Source organism: Ceratosolen solmsi, unplaced genomic scaffold, assembly GCF_000503995.2.
Source record: "Ceratosolen solmsi marchali unplaced genomic scaffold, CerSol_1.0 scaffold33, whole genome shotgun sequence".
Classification (NCBI taxonomy): Eukaryota; Metazoa; Arthropoda; class Insecta; order Hymenoptera; family Agaonidae; genus Ceratosolen; species Ceratosolen solmsi.
Window position 1 is genome coordinate 1252098 of NW_011948438.1, and position 14684 is coordinate 1266781.

General features: G+C 44.9%; 1 protein-coding gene across 1 annotated transcript in view; it reads right to left on the reverse strand.

The window, feature by feature from the left end:
• The window catches only part of ft (cadherin-related tumor suppressor fat), a 65967-nt gene that overhangs the window by 13759 nt on the left and 37524 nt on the right, over positions 1 to 14684 (reverse strand). Inside the window, exon 9 of the mRNA XM_011503538.1 lies at positions 534 to 714. Within this exon, the coding sequence (XP_011501840.1) occupies positions 534 to 714 (181 nt within the window). The remainder of the gene's footprint in view (positions 1 to 533; positions 715 to 14684) is intronic.

Here is a 14684-nt window from a genome sequence, read left to right on the forward strand (position 1 = left end):
CGTTTAATATCGTTTAATCGTTTAATAATTTAATCGTTTAATATGCTTTTATTAGCCTCGTTCTAATCGGTTAAGATGTTGGCTGACGTTTTTGTTGCTTTGGGGTAACGCTGAGATCGAGAGTGTCACCATCTCTCGCCCAAGTTTCAAGGACACTCGTTTCTTTTCTTATCTTTGCAATACATGTATTGACTTTCGCGACCTAAAATCGCGAGTTTACGGCTACTCGCATACGTAGAGAAAACGCCGGCAGTTCCGAGTTCCTATTTCCAATATCCGAGTTCCAATAATTTACAAGCCGGCGGCCACTACTTTATACGTTTATATAAAAATCAATCTTCGTAATTCGGGAATTTTACGACAGCCGCACTGCTTCCAAGTTAATTAATCTCGGCTTGATGGCTTTAGCAGCGGCACAAAGAGGAATCCGAGGAATTCCCATTTGCTTTTTAATTTAAAAAAATCGTCCTTGTTTTCGTAAGCAGCTTTCGTCCGGGATGATAAAAGCGCGAGACGCGGGGCGAGCGTCTTACCGGATTTTGGCGTTGAATCCTTCGTCCTTGTCGGTGGCCAGGGGATTAGCGACCCAGGCACCGGCCGGCAGATTTTCCGTCACCGAGGCTTTGTACTGTTGACGGGAGAACTCCGGGCTATGATCGTTCATGTCGAGCACGACGATCCTGACGATGCCGGAGCCGGTCAGTGGTGGCGAGCCTGTAAAGACAGAGAAAAAAGAAGCGAATTTTTCATTTGTTTTTTTCGCATTTGCTTTTTCGTCGTCGTTGCTGCTTTTGCTATTGTCGTTGTCGTTGCTTCGTCATTTTTTCTTTTCTTTTCTTTTTTCCTTTTTTTTTTTTTTTTTGTTTTATTTTCGTTAGTTTGTTTTTCCTTCTTTTGCTTGTTGTTGTGGACACGAGCGTTGGTTAAGGAGGAATCATCCTCCATGGGAATGAGAATTGTCGGGCGATCGTTTCGCCCTCATTCGTGGGCATGACGTGCAAAAGCAGCCGAAATCCGTCGATTAAATTTATCCCTCGCGAGGTTTTATCGTTTCGGAATTTTATTTTCAGCATCGTTACGAATGTACGCGCTCCACCGCCAATTCTCTCTACCTCTAAGGCGCGAATTTATTGGAAATCGCTTTCCTTCTTTTCGACGCGTTTATCGAAATCTCAGGGCGATAATGAGCGAATGGAGAGGGAGAGGCGCTCACTTTACACGCCGAGAGCGTAAATTAATGTCATTATTTTAAATTACAGCGTTGAGTATTTTGATTTATAAAGCTCGAACGGATAGTTTAGGCGAAATACAAGTGGCACTGGGAGCTAAGGCGAAATAATCTCGGCTCGGTGAATTATCTTATTACGATAATTAAGTTGCATGCCAATATTATTCCTAAACAATCCGCACCATAATTATTTTATTTCTCATATTAATAATTTATCGTAACGAGCGATGCCGCTTGGTGCCTCCATTAATGCATTAATGCGCATTCTTCGAATGACTCTAAGCCGGGCGCTAGAAATTTTATTAATTAAATGTGTTATCTTAATGCCGACAAATTATATTATCACAATATTTTAATGCACAATGTTGTTGCGATGTAAAACAGCATACATTGAGTTTCTGTGGCGAAGCCATATAATTAGTGGATGATGTTAGTGCTGGTCAAACATTAAAGTCTTTATTTAACGTTCATTTACAGCCATCGGTTACAGGGTTATAACATTTTCTATTTCCTTCACGTGCTGCATACAATTAAAAATCGAGAGTTTTTTGACTTTGTGGAATGCAGTTTTTCCCTATCGATATCATAAATTTGCCGTTGTTGGAAATGCTTCATAACCATCATACATAGCCATGCAGCTCGGAGGATTAACAAAGCTATAAGTATTATTCTCATCATCGGCGCCATTGCTACTACTCTTTTAATATACTAGAGTAAATAAATTTCGGGCCGAGTACGAGCTTTGCTATAAAATTGTTGTACAAAAACAAAGTTTGCTGTAGAAGTGAAAGGATGTCCACCAGCATAACGAAGCCGACCATAATATAGCTTAAGTAAATCGACAATGGGTAATCATGACTTATCGGAACTCTCGGAACTCGAATGAAGTGGGATATCTAATTTGATAGCCGGGGGAGGATTTGCGATAGTTCGATGGATGGCTGGGTTAGGATTAGGGGCGTGAGGACGTGGTGATTGTGGTAGGGGTTAGGCGGAGGGGGGGGGACGAGGTAGGGTGGCAAGATATACGAGATAAAAGAAAGATGGGATTATCCTACATATTCGGACCGGGACCGGAGCTCGAAGGGCGTCCCAATCGCGCACTCATCCAGGCGAATCATCGGCAACAAAAGTCAACTGGCAAAGGGACAGAGGATAGAACGAGGAGAGGAAAAAGCATTTTCCCTCGCACTCATTCCGGGGCAATCAATCAACATCGCGGTGGCAGTCAGGCCGAAGGCATCGAAATCAACATTCCGCGAATTGAAATATGCAAACTGGCCGAGGGGGTCAGAAAGCCGTGAGTGGTGCGCGAAGCCCGAAGTAATCGGCTTCTCGCGGCGGACCGAGACGCAAAACTTGGTCCCGTCGTCCGCAGTCGTCTCCTCTCGTCTCCTTTGAAAAGAGAAATCTCTTTCTCGCTCTCTGCCACTTTCTCTCTCTCTCTCTCTCTCTCTCTCTCTCTCTTACACACGCACGCGTACTCACTCTCGCACTAACTCTCACACTCTCTCGTTCACTCTGTTCGACCTTGTCCTGTCAGCTTCGTCGCCATTGTCCGCACGGCAAGAGAGAGAGAGAGAGAGAGAGAGAGAGAGAGCGAGAGAGTGTGTGTGTGTTTGTGCGAGAGCCTCAGTCCACGAGGAAGTTTGAAAGTTATCTCGCGAAGAACATACCATTCGCCTCTTCTTCTGTCTCTCGTTCACTCTTCTCGCCCTCTCTCTCTCTCTTCTTTCCTGTTCTTTACCTGCCTCTTTTTCTATTTGTCTATTTGTCCGACTGTCACCCCCCCCCTCACTCCTTCGCTCATTACTATCCTTTTCATTTTCTACGCTATTTTCTTATTTCATATTTGCTCTTTTACGATTTGCAACCTCTTCCTTTGCATCTTTTCTTTACCAATACAGTCGAATAGACCGTAATTTAATATTTCTTTGTCTTTGTTGTCCCCTTTTTACCAATATCCGATACCACCAATATTATGTAATTAAACCAATGCTTACTCACGTATTACATATTGTAAGTTATATTTGAATATTTAAAAATTCCTCTACGTATAAGCTTGTAAGACAGCAGAATTATCAAGATTCTTATAACAACAATAGAAAAACAAATAATATTTAATGTAACCTGTATTCTTGCTTTGACGGCTATGAATAATACTTTCTATTAAAAATTTTTTTTTTAATTTACTAATACACTAGCTAATTCTTCTCTACTCGCTTATTACATCCATCGATAAGTCTCCTTTCTTCTTTATAAATTTATAATTTCATCTATTACTCTTTTATCATTTTTATTCATATGCAACCTCTCCACTTCTTCGTCGATATTTTATTAATATTTTACCTATTTTCTATTTATATCATTATTTATAAGCAATAACTATATTTCGTCATTTGATAAATTTTTTTCAGTACTTTATATGACTCGTAATACTTCCTCTTTTTTGCTTATCTCAATCGGTGCTCATGATTACTGTCTTACCGTTAACCGCAATAAAAAATAGTGATATACGTAGCTGAGTCAATAAATGACAAAAAATGTTTTTAATATTATCAGAGAAGTAAAGTGAATATTAAAAATTCCACATTGTTAATGAGGGGATGAGTGATTAATTAAATTTAAATAGCTTTAAGGTCGTATTTAATTTGAGTTTTAGACTTTTGGCGACCACACAAGACATCGGCCGATCTTGTTTCTTTTGGCAACTATAAAATAAATAATTAATAAAAAATAATAATAATAAAAAAATAAAATAAAATAAAAAATAATAATAAAAAGAAATAAGGATAATAGCCGCGTAAATGGTGAATGCGAAACTTTTATTTTTATGCGAAGGATGCTATTCTGTTTATATCTCATCTTTCCTGTTTCTCAACACTTTTTAAAATCTTTGGTTCCAATGATTCTCCTCTTACTATTCTCTCCCACTCTCTCCCGCTCTCTTTCTCTCTCTCTCTCACTCTCTCATTCACTCACTCTTACCAACTCTCTATTCTCTTCTATTCTCTCTGGCAGTATCGTCGCTCTCTCTCTCTCTCTCTCTCTCCCTCTCCCTCTGTCCATCCGTCCGTTCGTCCGTCCATCCGTCCATCCGTCCATCCGTCCATCCGTCCGTCCGTCCGTCCGTCTGTCTGTGTGTCTGTCTCTCACGATCGCGCGAGTACTACCTTCCTTCTTTCGTTTTCTAATCGCGCCGCCACGCTGATCCCTGCAGGTCTTTTCTATACACACATATACAGCAGCGTACGGCGAGATGTATTTATTTATTTCTTTTTTTACCCTTCGTCTTTTAATGCTCGTACGCGATGGATACAAATTGAAAGGGGAGACTTTTGGAATTGATTATATCCGAGATATGTCATTCAGTAATGATTACGACAATGTTTTTAATACGTTTGCTTTTTCTTTTTTGCACTATAGAACTTAATCAGTATATTTAGGATATGTTATTTTGAAATTATTATATCTTCTTAGTTTTGCTTTTTTTTTATTTTTATTTTTTTATTTAACAGGAATTTTCGTCAAGTGCTATTTCGCTTCTTTTCACGGACGTCACAATAAGCCCGATCGATCATTCATTCGCGTAGAATATAATGCACGGAAATGTCAATGCTCCATTGATAATCAAGGAATTTCGTGGCCACTTTTTCTTGCAATTTATAATATGTAACATGTTCGTACGGATTCTTATGTAAAATGGCGCATTGAATGTTCAAGGCTCGAATGCGAAAGGCGGCCACGTTCGTTTGTCATAAAGTGGGCCGACTGAATATTCGATATTTAATTTATGAAAACGGTATGTGAAATACAGTTTGAATTTTGATAAACCTTAGCTAAAATTATGCTGCACATTTATTTGTTTACGACAAGGCCATTTTCAAAATGACGGAAGCCATTACTCAAAGCATTGTAATGTCGAATGCCGTACAACTCGGCAGTGGTTTATAACATCGGAGCAAAGAAAATGTAATTATCGCTCAAAGTTATAGCGGAATTTGTTATTCGACGTCATTACTCTGAAATCAATTAGTCGTAGACGAAGAAGTTTGAGTTGCGGCCCCTGGAGACGACGTCGCGGGCATGAAATAATGATAAATCAATCGCGGATCAATGAAGCTGGCGCGCACCTCGATCCTCCGATAATGCTGCCACTGCCCATACAAAGTTTTTCCCCAATGACGTTAATGTAATCGCCATTAATTTCGCCTGGCATCTCGCCGCATACATAATCCGAGTGACAACCCGGGCGCATGCGATGTCGTCGGTGTCGTCGGTGTCGTCGTTGTCGTCGTCCCTCGCGGCCCCGTGGAAGTGGCCCGGACGATGCTGCAATTTTCTTGCCTCTCACGGCCCCTTAACCAGAGCCCATCCGCCACCTCCCGTCCACTCCTCTCTCTCTCTCTCTCTCTCTCTCTCTCTCTCTTTCTCTCTCTCCCTCCTCCTCCTCCTCCTCCTCCTCCTTCCCTACCCACAATGCCGGACGTTTCACCGCCTATTCGCTTTATCCCCAATACTGGTCGACACCATCGTTGCCGCCGCCGCCGCCGCCATCGCCATCGCCATCGCCATCGCCATCGCCATCGCCATCGCCATCGCCATCGGCATCGCCATCACCATCACCATGGCCAACGCCACTTCCGCAATTATCCAAACGCGTGTCGATCACGGGAATTTAAAATTATTAAAATCGTACGTGAATTATTAAAAAGGCGCGGGCGCGCACGTACGGACGGAGCTACGCCGAATCCGCGATCACACGGATAATCGTAATAATCGTAATAATCTTGTGTCTGTTGAAACTGGAGGGGCCGAGGCGGCGGTGGCGGCACGGCGCGGTATGACGATGGGGGGTGGGTGGGACGGCGGGAGAAAGGGACGGGGTAGTGGAGGGTAGAGGGATTTTGTTGGCCGTGGCGAGGGGAAGGAGGAGGGAGAGACTCGCGGCGATTATCATAATCGCGCCTTGTAATTCTCGGTCGTGCGGTCGTCTCTTCTACTTTGTCCTCGAGCGTTTGGCTCTCGCTCGCGGCATTCTCCAGGCCTCTCTCGCTCTTTCGAGGCACTTATTAGCGAAAAAAATCCGGATCAGTCTTATCCGTGAGGTCCGGCGGCGGGCGAATTTGAATATCGAGGAGCGAGATGCTTTTGAGGACCCCGTATGCATGTGTATGCGCTTTAAATTGGAGCGGGTTTCGTCGTCACTCGTAAGCCCCTTCTGCCTTTGCCCCCCCCCCACCACCCTCCCTCTCCCCCAACAGCCCCTCATCGCCCCACCCGCCCATCGTCTTCCTGCCCGCAGGCGCCCGCCACCAGCCGCCGTCGTCCATCGTCCTGCCGACGAGCGTAGCTCCGGCTCTCCTTTGCCTTCTTTTTTGCTGTTTTGATTTTTATCGGGGCATGTTTTTAATCGCGGGAGCTTAGAGGTATTATGTTCAAAAAATGTACATTAATCACTCTCTGCCTGCTCTACTTATAATTGCGTGTTCCTTCCTCTTTCTCCTCCGAGGGCTACGACGACGCTTCGAGGCCCTCGAATATTTGCGCTCGGCGACCAGCTCTTCCTTTTTCTTCCTCGATCGTGGTCGGTTTCTCCGATTGAGACGATGTCACTCGGGGAAAATTGAGTTCTTACGGGGACTCGTCTGCTCGCTCGAATTCTCTGCCTTTAAAATCGGCTGGAAACGCAACGGTTACGGCAACGGTTACGGCGACGACGACGGCGAAAGCGACGACGACCGCGACGACGACCACGCGTCCTTAACCTTAATTTCCCATGCTCCTTCAATAATCTATACGAAATTATGACTATCGTTAACCGAGCTTTTAAAATCTCTAATTAACAAGCTTAGCATTAATTTTAAAATGCTAATTTTGAATGATATACCTTAGCCTTCCGGTGCACTCGTACGTGTAAGAACTACACGCCTTTTACTCTTTTATGAATAAAGAATTTGAATTAAGAATGAAAGTGAATGTGATGTTTTAAGAATTCTTTATTTTTATATGCCCGATGATTAAGCGCTGCGCCTCGGAGTTTCATTTATAAATACATAAAAGGAGATATGGTTTTCGTTAAATTAAAAATCATGAAATACTCCAAACTGCAATTTTTGCTCGTGCGCTTTCATTGTCATGCGTGGCAAATAAAACAAATAATCGGTATATATATATATATATATATATTTTTTTTTTTTTTTTGTTTTCAAGTATGTAAAACACTAAACGCAAACTCCTCTTTTTTTCTGTTTCAAATTGCTTTCTCTCTCGTCACGTAACGCGTTAACTTTCGACGTATCATAAATAATTTATTTTTAACAACGCGCAGCCGAAGAAACTAAAGTAATTAACGAAATCTCGTCTTTTTACAAAAAGTATTCGTTTGCCGTGGGGGAAAAAAATCGATTCGTTCATTGGCAATAACAATGGCTAGATGCAGTACGACCTCATGAAAATTATAATTAAATTATCGTTAAATAAGCATTTAAAAAGCAGTTACGAATGATATATACGCGTATGGATTACTATCGGGCGACTTAAATACAAAGTCGAATGCGCAGTTGTGTGACACATTCACGCTGAATCGGCAAAGTTTCGCAATAATTGGTACAAGCTCGTCTCGAGCGATAAATTTTCGATATAGGAGGGAATTTACGGTGCTGTAATACGCCATTAATAATCCCGGCAACAATATCAACAAACAAACGAGCGGAGGATGAAGCAGCGGGCAAACTCACGTCACGTGTTGCGTGGCGTAGCCTTAGTCCCGAAATGTTAATAAAAAATGCCCTCTACCGGCCCTAGAAAATCCTGGGAGATTTTCGCAGCCGGCGAGCTATTCAAGCACGACTCTCCTCCTCGGCCTCCTCCTCCTCCTTCGTCCTCGAGAGCTCGGACGCGAACAAAAACGAGCAAAAATAATAAGATGAAAAAGACGAACGGAGCTGCGGCAGCAAAGTGGAAGAAAAAGAATTAATTTCGAACGCTGTGTCGCCGTCGCCGCGCGTGATAAATCTCCCATTCCCAACGCAAATTTACCGCGCCTCGCGTCGCGTCGCGTCGCCCCATTAATAACAACAATAACAATATTAATAAGAAAATAAAAGGCGCGCCCCGAGGTATACATGGCTATTCGGAGTGGAAAATAAAAGAGGCGGGCGAAAGAAAGAGGAGCAAAACGCACCCCCTTTAGAGAGGAGGGAGAGAAAAGAGATTTGTCGCACGAGTGGCCCATTAGAAGGTGCGCTCACACGGGCATACACACACGTGACGAGGTCCCAACGCAAAAGAAGGAGCGCGCGTACGGGATGAAGCGGGAGGGATGGGGGAGGGCCAAAGGCCCCGAGAGCGCAGCGCGTAGGGCCCACTTTGTCTCCTGAGAATTCAGATGCCCACATACCGTCGCGCGCGCACACACCTACAGATGAGCACAAGCCGCGCACGTGCGCGCGCGCCCGCACTCACACAATCCCGTTCCCTTTTCATCCCACGTTACTTGGACTCTCACGCGAAATCCTCGCCTATACACTCTTTTCACGCACGCTCACATTCGCACGCCCATTTCTTCCTTTTATTTTCTCCCTCTTCTTCGCTCTCCTCTTCCCCTCTTCACCTCCTCCTACCACCTTCACCTCCTACCTCCTTTTCTCTCGCTCACTCACTCACTCACTCACTCACTAACTCACTTTCACTCTCTCTCTCTCTCTCTCTCTCTCTCTCTCTCTCTCTCTCTCTATCTCTCCCTTCATCTCCCTTCATCTCCCTTCATTTCCCTTCATCTCTCTTCATCGCTCTTCATCTCTCTCAATGTGTCTTTCTGTCTTTTTCGCTCCTCAGTCTGGTCTTGCTCATTCTTTGCCTCTTCCTTTTTCCTTTACGGATCGTGACGATTACGCGAAAAGCATCGCGCCGCTGCGACGGCTTTGCGCTGGTCTTTAAGTGCGCGAGATTTATGATTTGTACAAACGTGAATTGCGTTAATAATGAAATGGTTAAAGCGTGATGGCGGCGCTAGTGTATAACAGAAATGACGGCTACAGTACCAGAGAAACACAGAGAAATAGAGAGAGCTAGATAGATAGATAGATAGATAGATAGATAGATAGATAGATAGATAGATAGATAGATAGATAGATAGATAGATAGATAGATAGATAGATAGATAGATAGATAGATAGATAGATAGATAGATAGATAGATAGATAGATAGATAGATAGATAGATAGATAGATAGATAGATAGATAGATAGATAGATAGATAGATAGATAGATAGATAGATAGATAGATAGATAGATAGATAGATAGATAGATAGATAGATAGATAGATAGATAGATAGATAGATAGATAGATAGATAGATAGATAGATAGATAGATAGATAGATAGATAGATAGATAGATAGATAGATAGATAGATAGATAGATAGATAGATAGATAGATAGATAGATAGATAGATAGATAGATAGATAGATAGATAGATAGATAGAGAGAGAAAGGAGAGAGAGAGAGAGAGAGAGAGAGAGAGAGAGAGAGAGAGAGAAACGAGGAGTGTATTTAAGCTGCATGGAGAAGTATGGACGGATTTGTTATTGTTGTGTATGCGCGACACAGGATTATCGGGGCTTTGTTTTCCTTGTCCAATGCTCGATGCCACGAGCTTTAATGGATTCTGCTTGATAATTGACTCGTTCATGTATTTTAGCTCTAGCGAGATTATAATTAAGCGCCCGATTGCGAATATTACGTTACAAAATTTAACTTGGGGCGTCTTTTTAAAAAGACGGCCCTTTTCCAGCGATAATTTTTACGAACTAATCGCGGCAATTTGGTTTTTCTTGCATTCGTTCTACAATTATACCTCTTCATCTTCTTCGGCAGGGGATGAATTTGTTAAAGCATATAGGAGCGAGAAGTAAGAGCTGGACAAACTTCATTACGAACTAACACCATGTTCCTGCCACGTGTTACAGTCAAATTATTTATTGCAAATGTTTCAGCTACGCAATTATTTGAAAATAATCATGCCCGTCGTCCGTTCAATTTTTATGCTTCGCAAAAAAGGTAATTTTAAGGTAGATTTTGGTAAACATTAATTATCCCGAAGCAACCGAAAGTGCAAAGTGAGCGATAGCTCGACCCGATTACACCGGCTCTTCGACGCATTTATAGACACGAAGTGGAAATGGTTGGCTATGCTCCGGCATACGCGAACAATTTGATTGGCAGTCATTATCGTATTTCCATATTTTCAATAAAGTTAGGAAGAGAGAGAGAGAGTCGATAGAAAAGTCAAGCAAATTAGTCGGGCTTACGATTGGCAAATTTGCAAAGCCATTCAGTCACGGACGTCGACTATTATATTTGCGTAACATAAAGAAGGTGATCGTGGGGCGGGGGAGGGAGGAAGAGAGGTAAATAATTTCTCGACGTCTCACTGGTCGTTTGGTCCGCATGTCCTTCTAAAAATCGCATAAGCATAATTCACGGGCGTGTATACATGTACGGCTACAGGCATAAAAGGAAATCCGTCCGCGGGGGCCGAAAGCGTAACACTTCGTGTCCAAAATGGGAGACGGGGATGGGGTGGAGTGCTGTGGGATAGGGTGGGGGTGGTGGAGGGGGTGCGAGACGAAGAAGATAGCGAGTACCACGAAAGGTAAAGCGCCAAAAATTAAGGAGCCCAACCTCTTTTCTGCCATCTCTGTCTCTGTCTCGCGCTGTCTGGTCCCCTTTACGCAAAGAAGAGTTAGACGGAAGAAAGAGATCCGCAGGCACGCATGTGCAGGATGATCGAAGGGCTCGCTACAAAATGCCGTGGCTCGACCTCGGCTATAAAGTATGGGCGAGGCATAAAGTATGAGACACGGGGTAGCCACAGCTCTCCCGTGAATACAACGACCAACCAAGACAACGACGAAGACGACGACGACGACCAAGACGACGATCAAGACGACGAAGGCGAAGGCAGAGGCGAAGGCAAAGGCGAAGGCGATAGTCGAGAAAAAAGAGGGGGAAGAGAATATGGGAAAGAAGAGGAAGAAGAGGAAAAATACGAAGGAGGAGAAGATTGGGAAGAGAAGACCGAAGAAGCGGAAGAGGGAGGGGCGAGAGGGTAAGGAGGGACGTGGACGACAACGAAGAGGAAGCGGGCGGAAAGAGCCAAGAGATCATTGAAGAAAAATCGAGAGGGAGCACGCAGGGTGAGCGGAAAAGTATAGAGAGATGTGAAGTGTGAGAGAGGGAATGCTGAGAAGAAGATCGAAGATAAAGAAGAGATAGCGATACCCGGAGTGGAGTGAGAGGTGGAGGTGGGAGCGGGAATGGGAAGATTTGGAATGGCAGAAGAGAAGAAGAATGAAGGTGAGATTAAGGGAAGGAAGATGAAGAGAAGGAAGTGCGGAGACATAGAGTGACGTAGTGGGGGGTTTGTCGATGAGGGGGAGGGCGGAGAAACGAAAAGGAGCGGGAGCTTATACAAGGTGTATCTTATAGCCCTGAAGAAATAACGCGCAGGTTGCCCTACGCTCTTTCGTACTTTAAGCCTCGCAGCAGCAACTGTCTCTCTCTCTCTCTCTCTCTCTCTCTCTCTCTCTCTCTCTCTCTCTCTCTCTCTCTCTCTCTCTCTCTCTCTCTCTCTCTCTCTCTCTCTCTCTCTCTCTCTCTCTCTCTCTCTCTCTCTCTCTCTCTCTCTCTCTCTCTCTCTCTCTCTCTCTCTCTCTCTCTCTCTCTCTCTCTCTCTCTCTCTCTCTCTCTCTCTCTCTCTCTCTCTCTCTCTCTCTCTCTCTCTCTCTCTCTCTCTCTCTCTCTCTCTCTCTCTCTCTCTCTCTCTCTCTCTCTCTCTCTCTCTCTCTCTCTCTCTCTCTCTCTCTCTCTCTCTCTCTCTCTCTCTCTCTCTCTCTCTCTCTCTCTCTCTCTCTCTCTCTCTCTCTCTCTCTCTCTCTCTCTCTCTCTCTCTCTCTCTCTCTCTCTCTCTCTCTCTCTCTCTCTCTCTCTCTCTCTCTCTCTCTCTCTCTCTCTCTCTCTCTCTCTCTCTCTCTCTCTCTCTCTCTCTCTCTCTCTCTCTCTCTCTCTCTCTCTCTCTCTCTCTCTCTCTCTCTCTCTCTCTCTCTCTCTCTCTCTCTCTCTCTCTCTCTCTCTCTCTCTCTCTCTCTCTCTCTCTCTCTCTCTCTCTCTCTCTCTCTCTCTCTCTCTCTCTCTCTCTCTCTCTCTCTCTCTCTCTCTCTCTCTCTCTCTCTCTCTCTCTCTCTCTCTCTCTCTCTCTCTCTCTCTCTCTCTCTCTCTCTCTCTCTCTCTCTCTCTCTCTCTCTCTCTCTCTCTCTCTCTCTCTCTCTCTCTCTCTCTCTCTCTCTCTCTCTCTCTCTCTCTCTCTCTCTCTCTCTCTCTCTCTCTCTCTCTCTCTCTCTCTCTCTCTCTCTCTCTCTCTCTCTCTCTCTCTCTCTCTCTCTCTCTCTCTCTCTCTCTCTCTCTCTCTCTCTCTCTCTCTCTCTCTCTCTCTCTCTCTCTCTCTCTCTCTCTCTCTCTCTCTCTCTCTCTCTCTCTCTCTCTCTCTCTCTCTCTCTCTCTCTCTCTCTCTCTCTCTCTCTCTCTCTCTCTCTCTCTCTCTCTCTCTCTCTCTCTCTCTCTCTCTCTCTCTCTCTCTCTCTCTCTCTCTCTCTCTCTCAGTCTCTCTGTGTGTCTGTCTCTTCTTTTCTCAGTCTTGGGTAGCTAACAGAGTGACTTGCACGAGTTTCAAACACACAGAGAGAGAGAGAGAGAGAGAGAGTGCGCGCGCAAGAAAGAGGACGATGAGGAGGAGGATGGGGCTTGGCGAATGGCGAAGGGGAATGAGGCAAAAGAGAAGGACGAGAGAGGGAAGGAGAACACGCGGATTATCTGTGCATCAAACCTCGCGGCGGTAGCGGCGGCAACGGCTGTAGCAGCCACAGCGACCGATACGTGTTCTCGTATTATTCTTCGCGGAATTCGCAGCGCAGCCACGGTCTAGAGAGACTCTTGGAGCGCGCGCGCGGCACCGATCAATGGACCGAGCCTGAGCGCGCGGCCCGAGGGAAAGGGAAGCGTGCAGGGGAGAGAGAGAGAGAGAGAGAGAGAGAGAGAGAGAGAGAGAGAGAGAGAGTGTGTGCGTGAGTGCGTGAGCGGGCGAGTGTGTGCCTGGAGGATTACGCCTTCGATTGATCGAGGAATGGACGGGAGGAGAAGCTCTTGCGGCGAGAGACTAGCAAAGTGCAGGCGGGCCGAGCAATTGGATGGATTTTGATTTTCAGAGAGATGAGGAGTATAATACGCGGGCAGAAAAATAGTGCCAATCACTTTGACGCCGTAGCCCCTCCCCCTTCCTCCTCAGAGGCGCATCTCACGACGCCGAGCGCATTATTTACATACGGGCCGCGGAGCCTCGAGCGCGGCGCCGATCCGAGCGCGAAAAGTGACGAGACCCGGGCCTCTACTTTCCTTCCTTCCTTCCTTCCTTCCTTCCTTCCTTCCAAACTTCCTTCCTTCCAAACTTCCTTGGCAGCCTTACCCATCCAGCAGCCCCCACGTGTCACTCCCGTCCGCGCGAGCGACTTTATTACACCCGAGCCTCTTGATCAAGTCGTCGGGGCCCCCGATGATTTAGCCTCCTAGCGCTAAACTAGGAGTGGACTCGCGGTGAGCGGATTTATGCGCTAAGCTAAGCGACGAGCTAAGCGACGATCTAAGCGACGATCTAAGCGACGAGCTAAGCGACGATCTAAGCGACGAGCTAAGCGGCAAGTTAAGCGACGGCTGACGTCAAATGTCGTCCCTCCCGATTTTATCGCGTTGATCCTTTCATATTCATGAAGCCGTTTCTCAAAAGCTCCTCAGCTGTCTTAACTCGGCCTTGGGCTCAGCACCGCGACAAATACTTCATTGTGAAGGATTTGTATTGGTCGATGCCCCGTATTTTCCATTTCTACGCTCATGAGCATCGGGGAATCGATCATCGCTATCGCGTCGGATCGCTATGTAGAGCAAATTCGGCCAATGATTCGCCCGAGCGCCAAGCGTATAAAAATACGTGAAAATATATACGTGGGATCGCGAGAGAAATATTCGGCTCGTCAAAATGCGATCCTATAGTATGTCATTGTCAGTCCAAGATCAACATGAAGTTATGCGAGGGATTTGGGGTCGGAAGAGACATTGCGTTGTCAGAATCGAACGTTGAAGGCTTCTAACTCGTTTCTTTTCCCTTCTTATAATAGTAATTATACGAAACTCTCGATTCCATCCGTTAAAATTTATGCTTAATAGAAGATTTATTGTTGGGCTGAATGTCTCTCCTTCTTTCTCTCTTTCCATCATCCTTATCATCCTTCTAATCATTATCATCCTCATCGTCCCTGTCTTCGTCGTCATTATTATTATTATTATTATTATTATTATTATTATTATTATTGTTATTATTATTGTTATTATTATTGTTATTTAT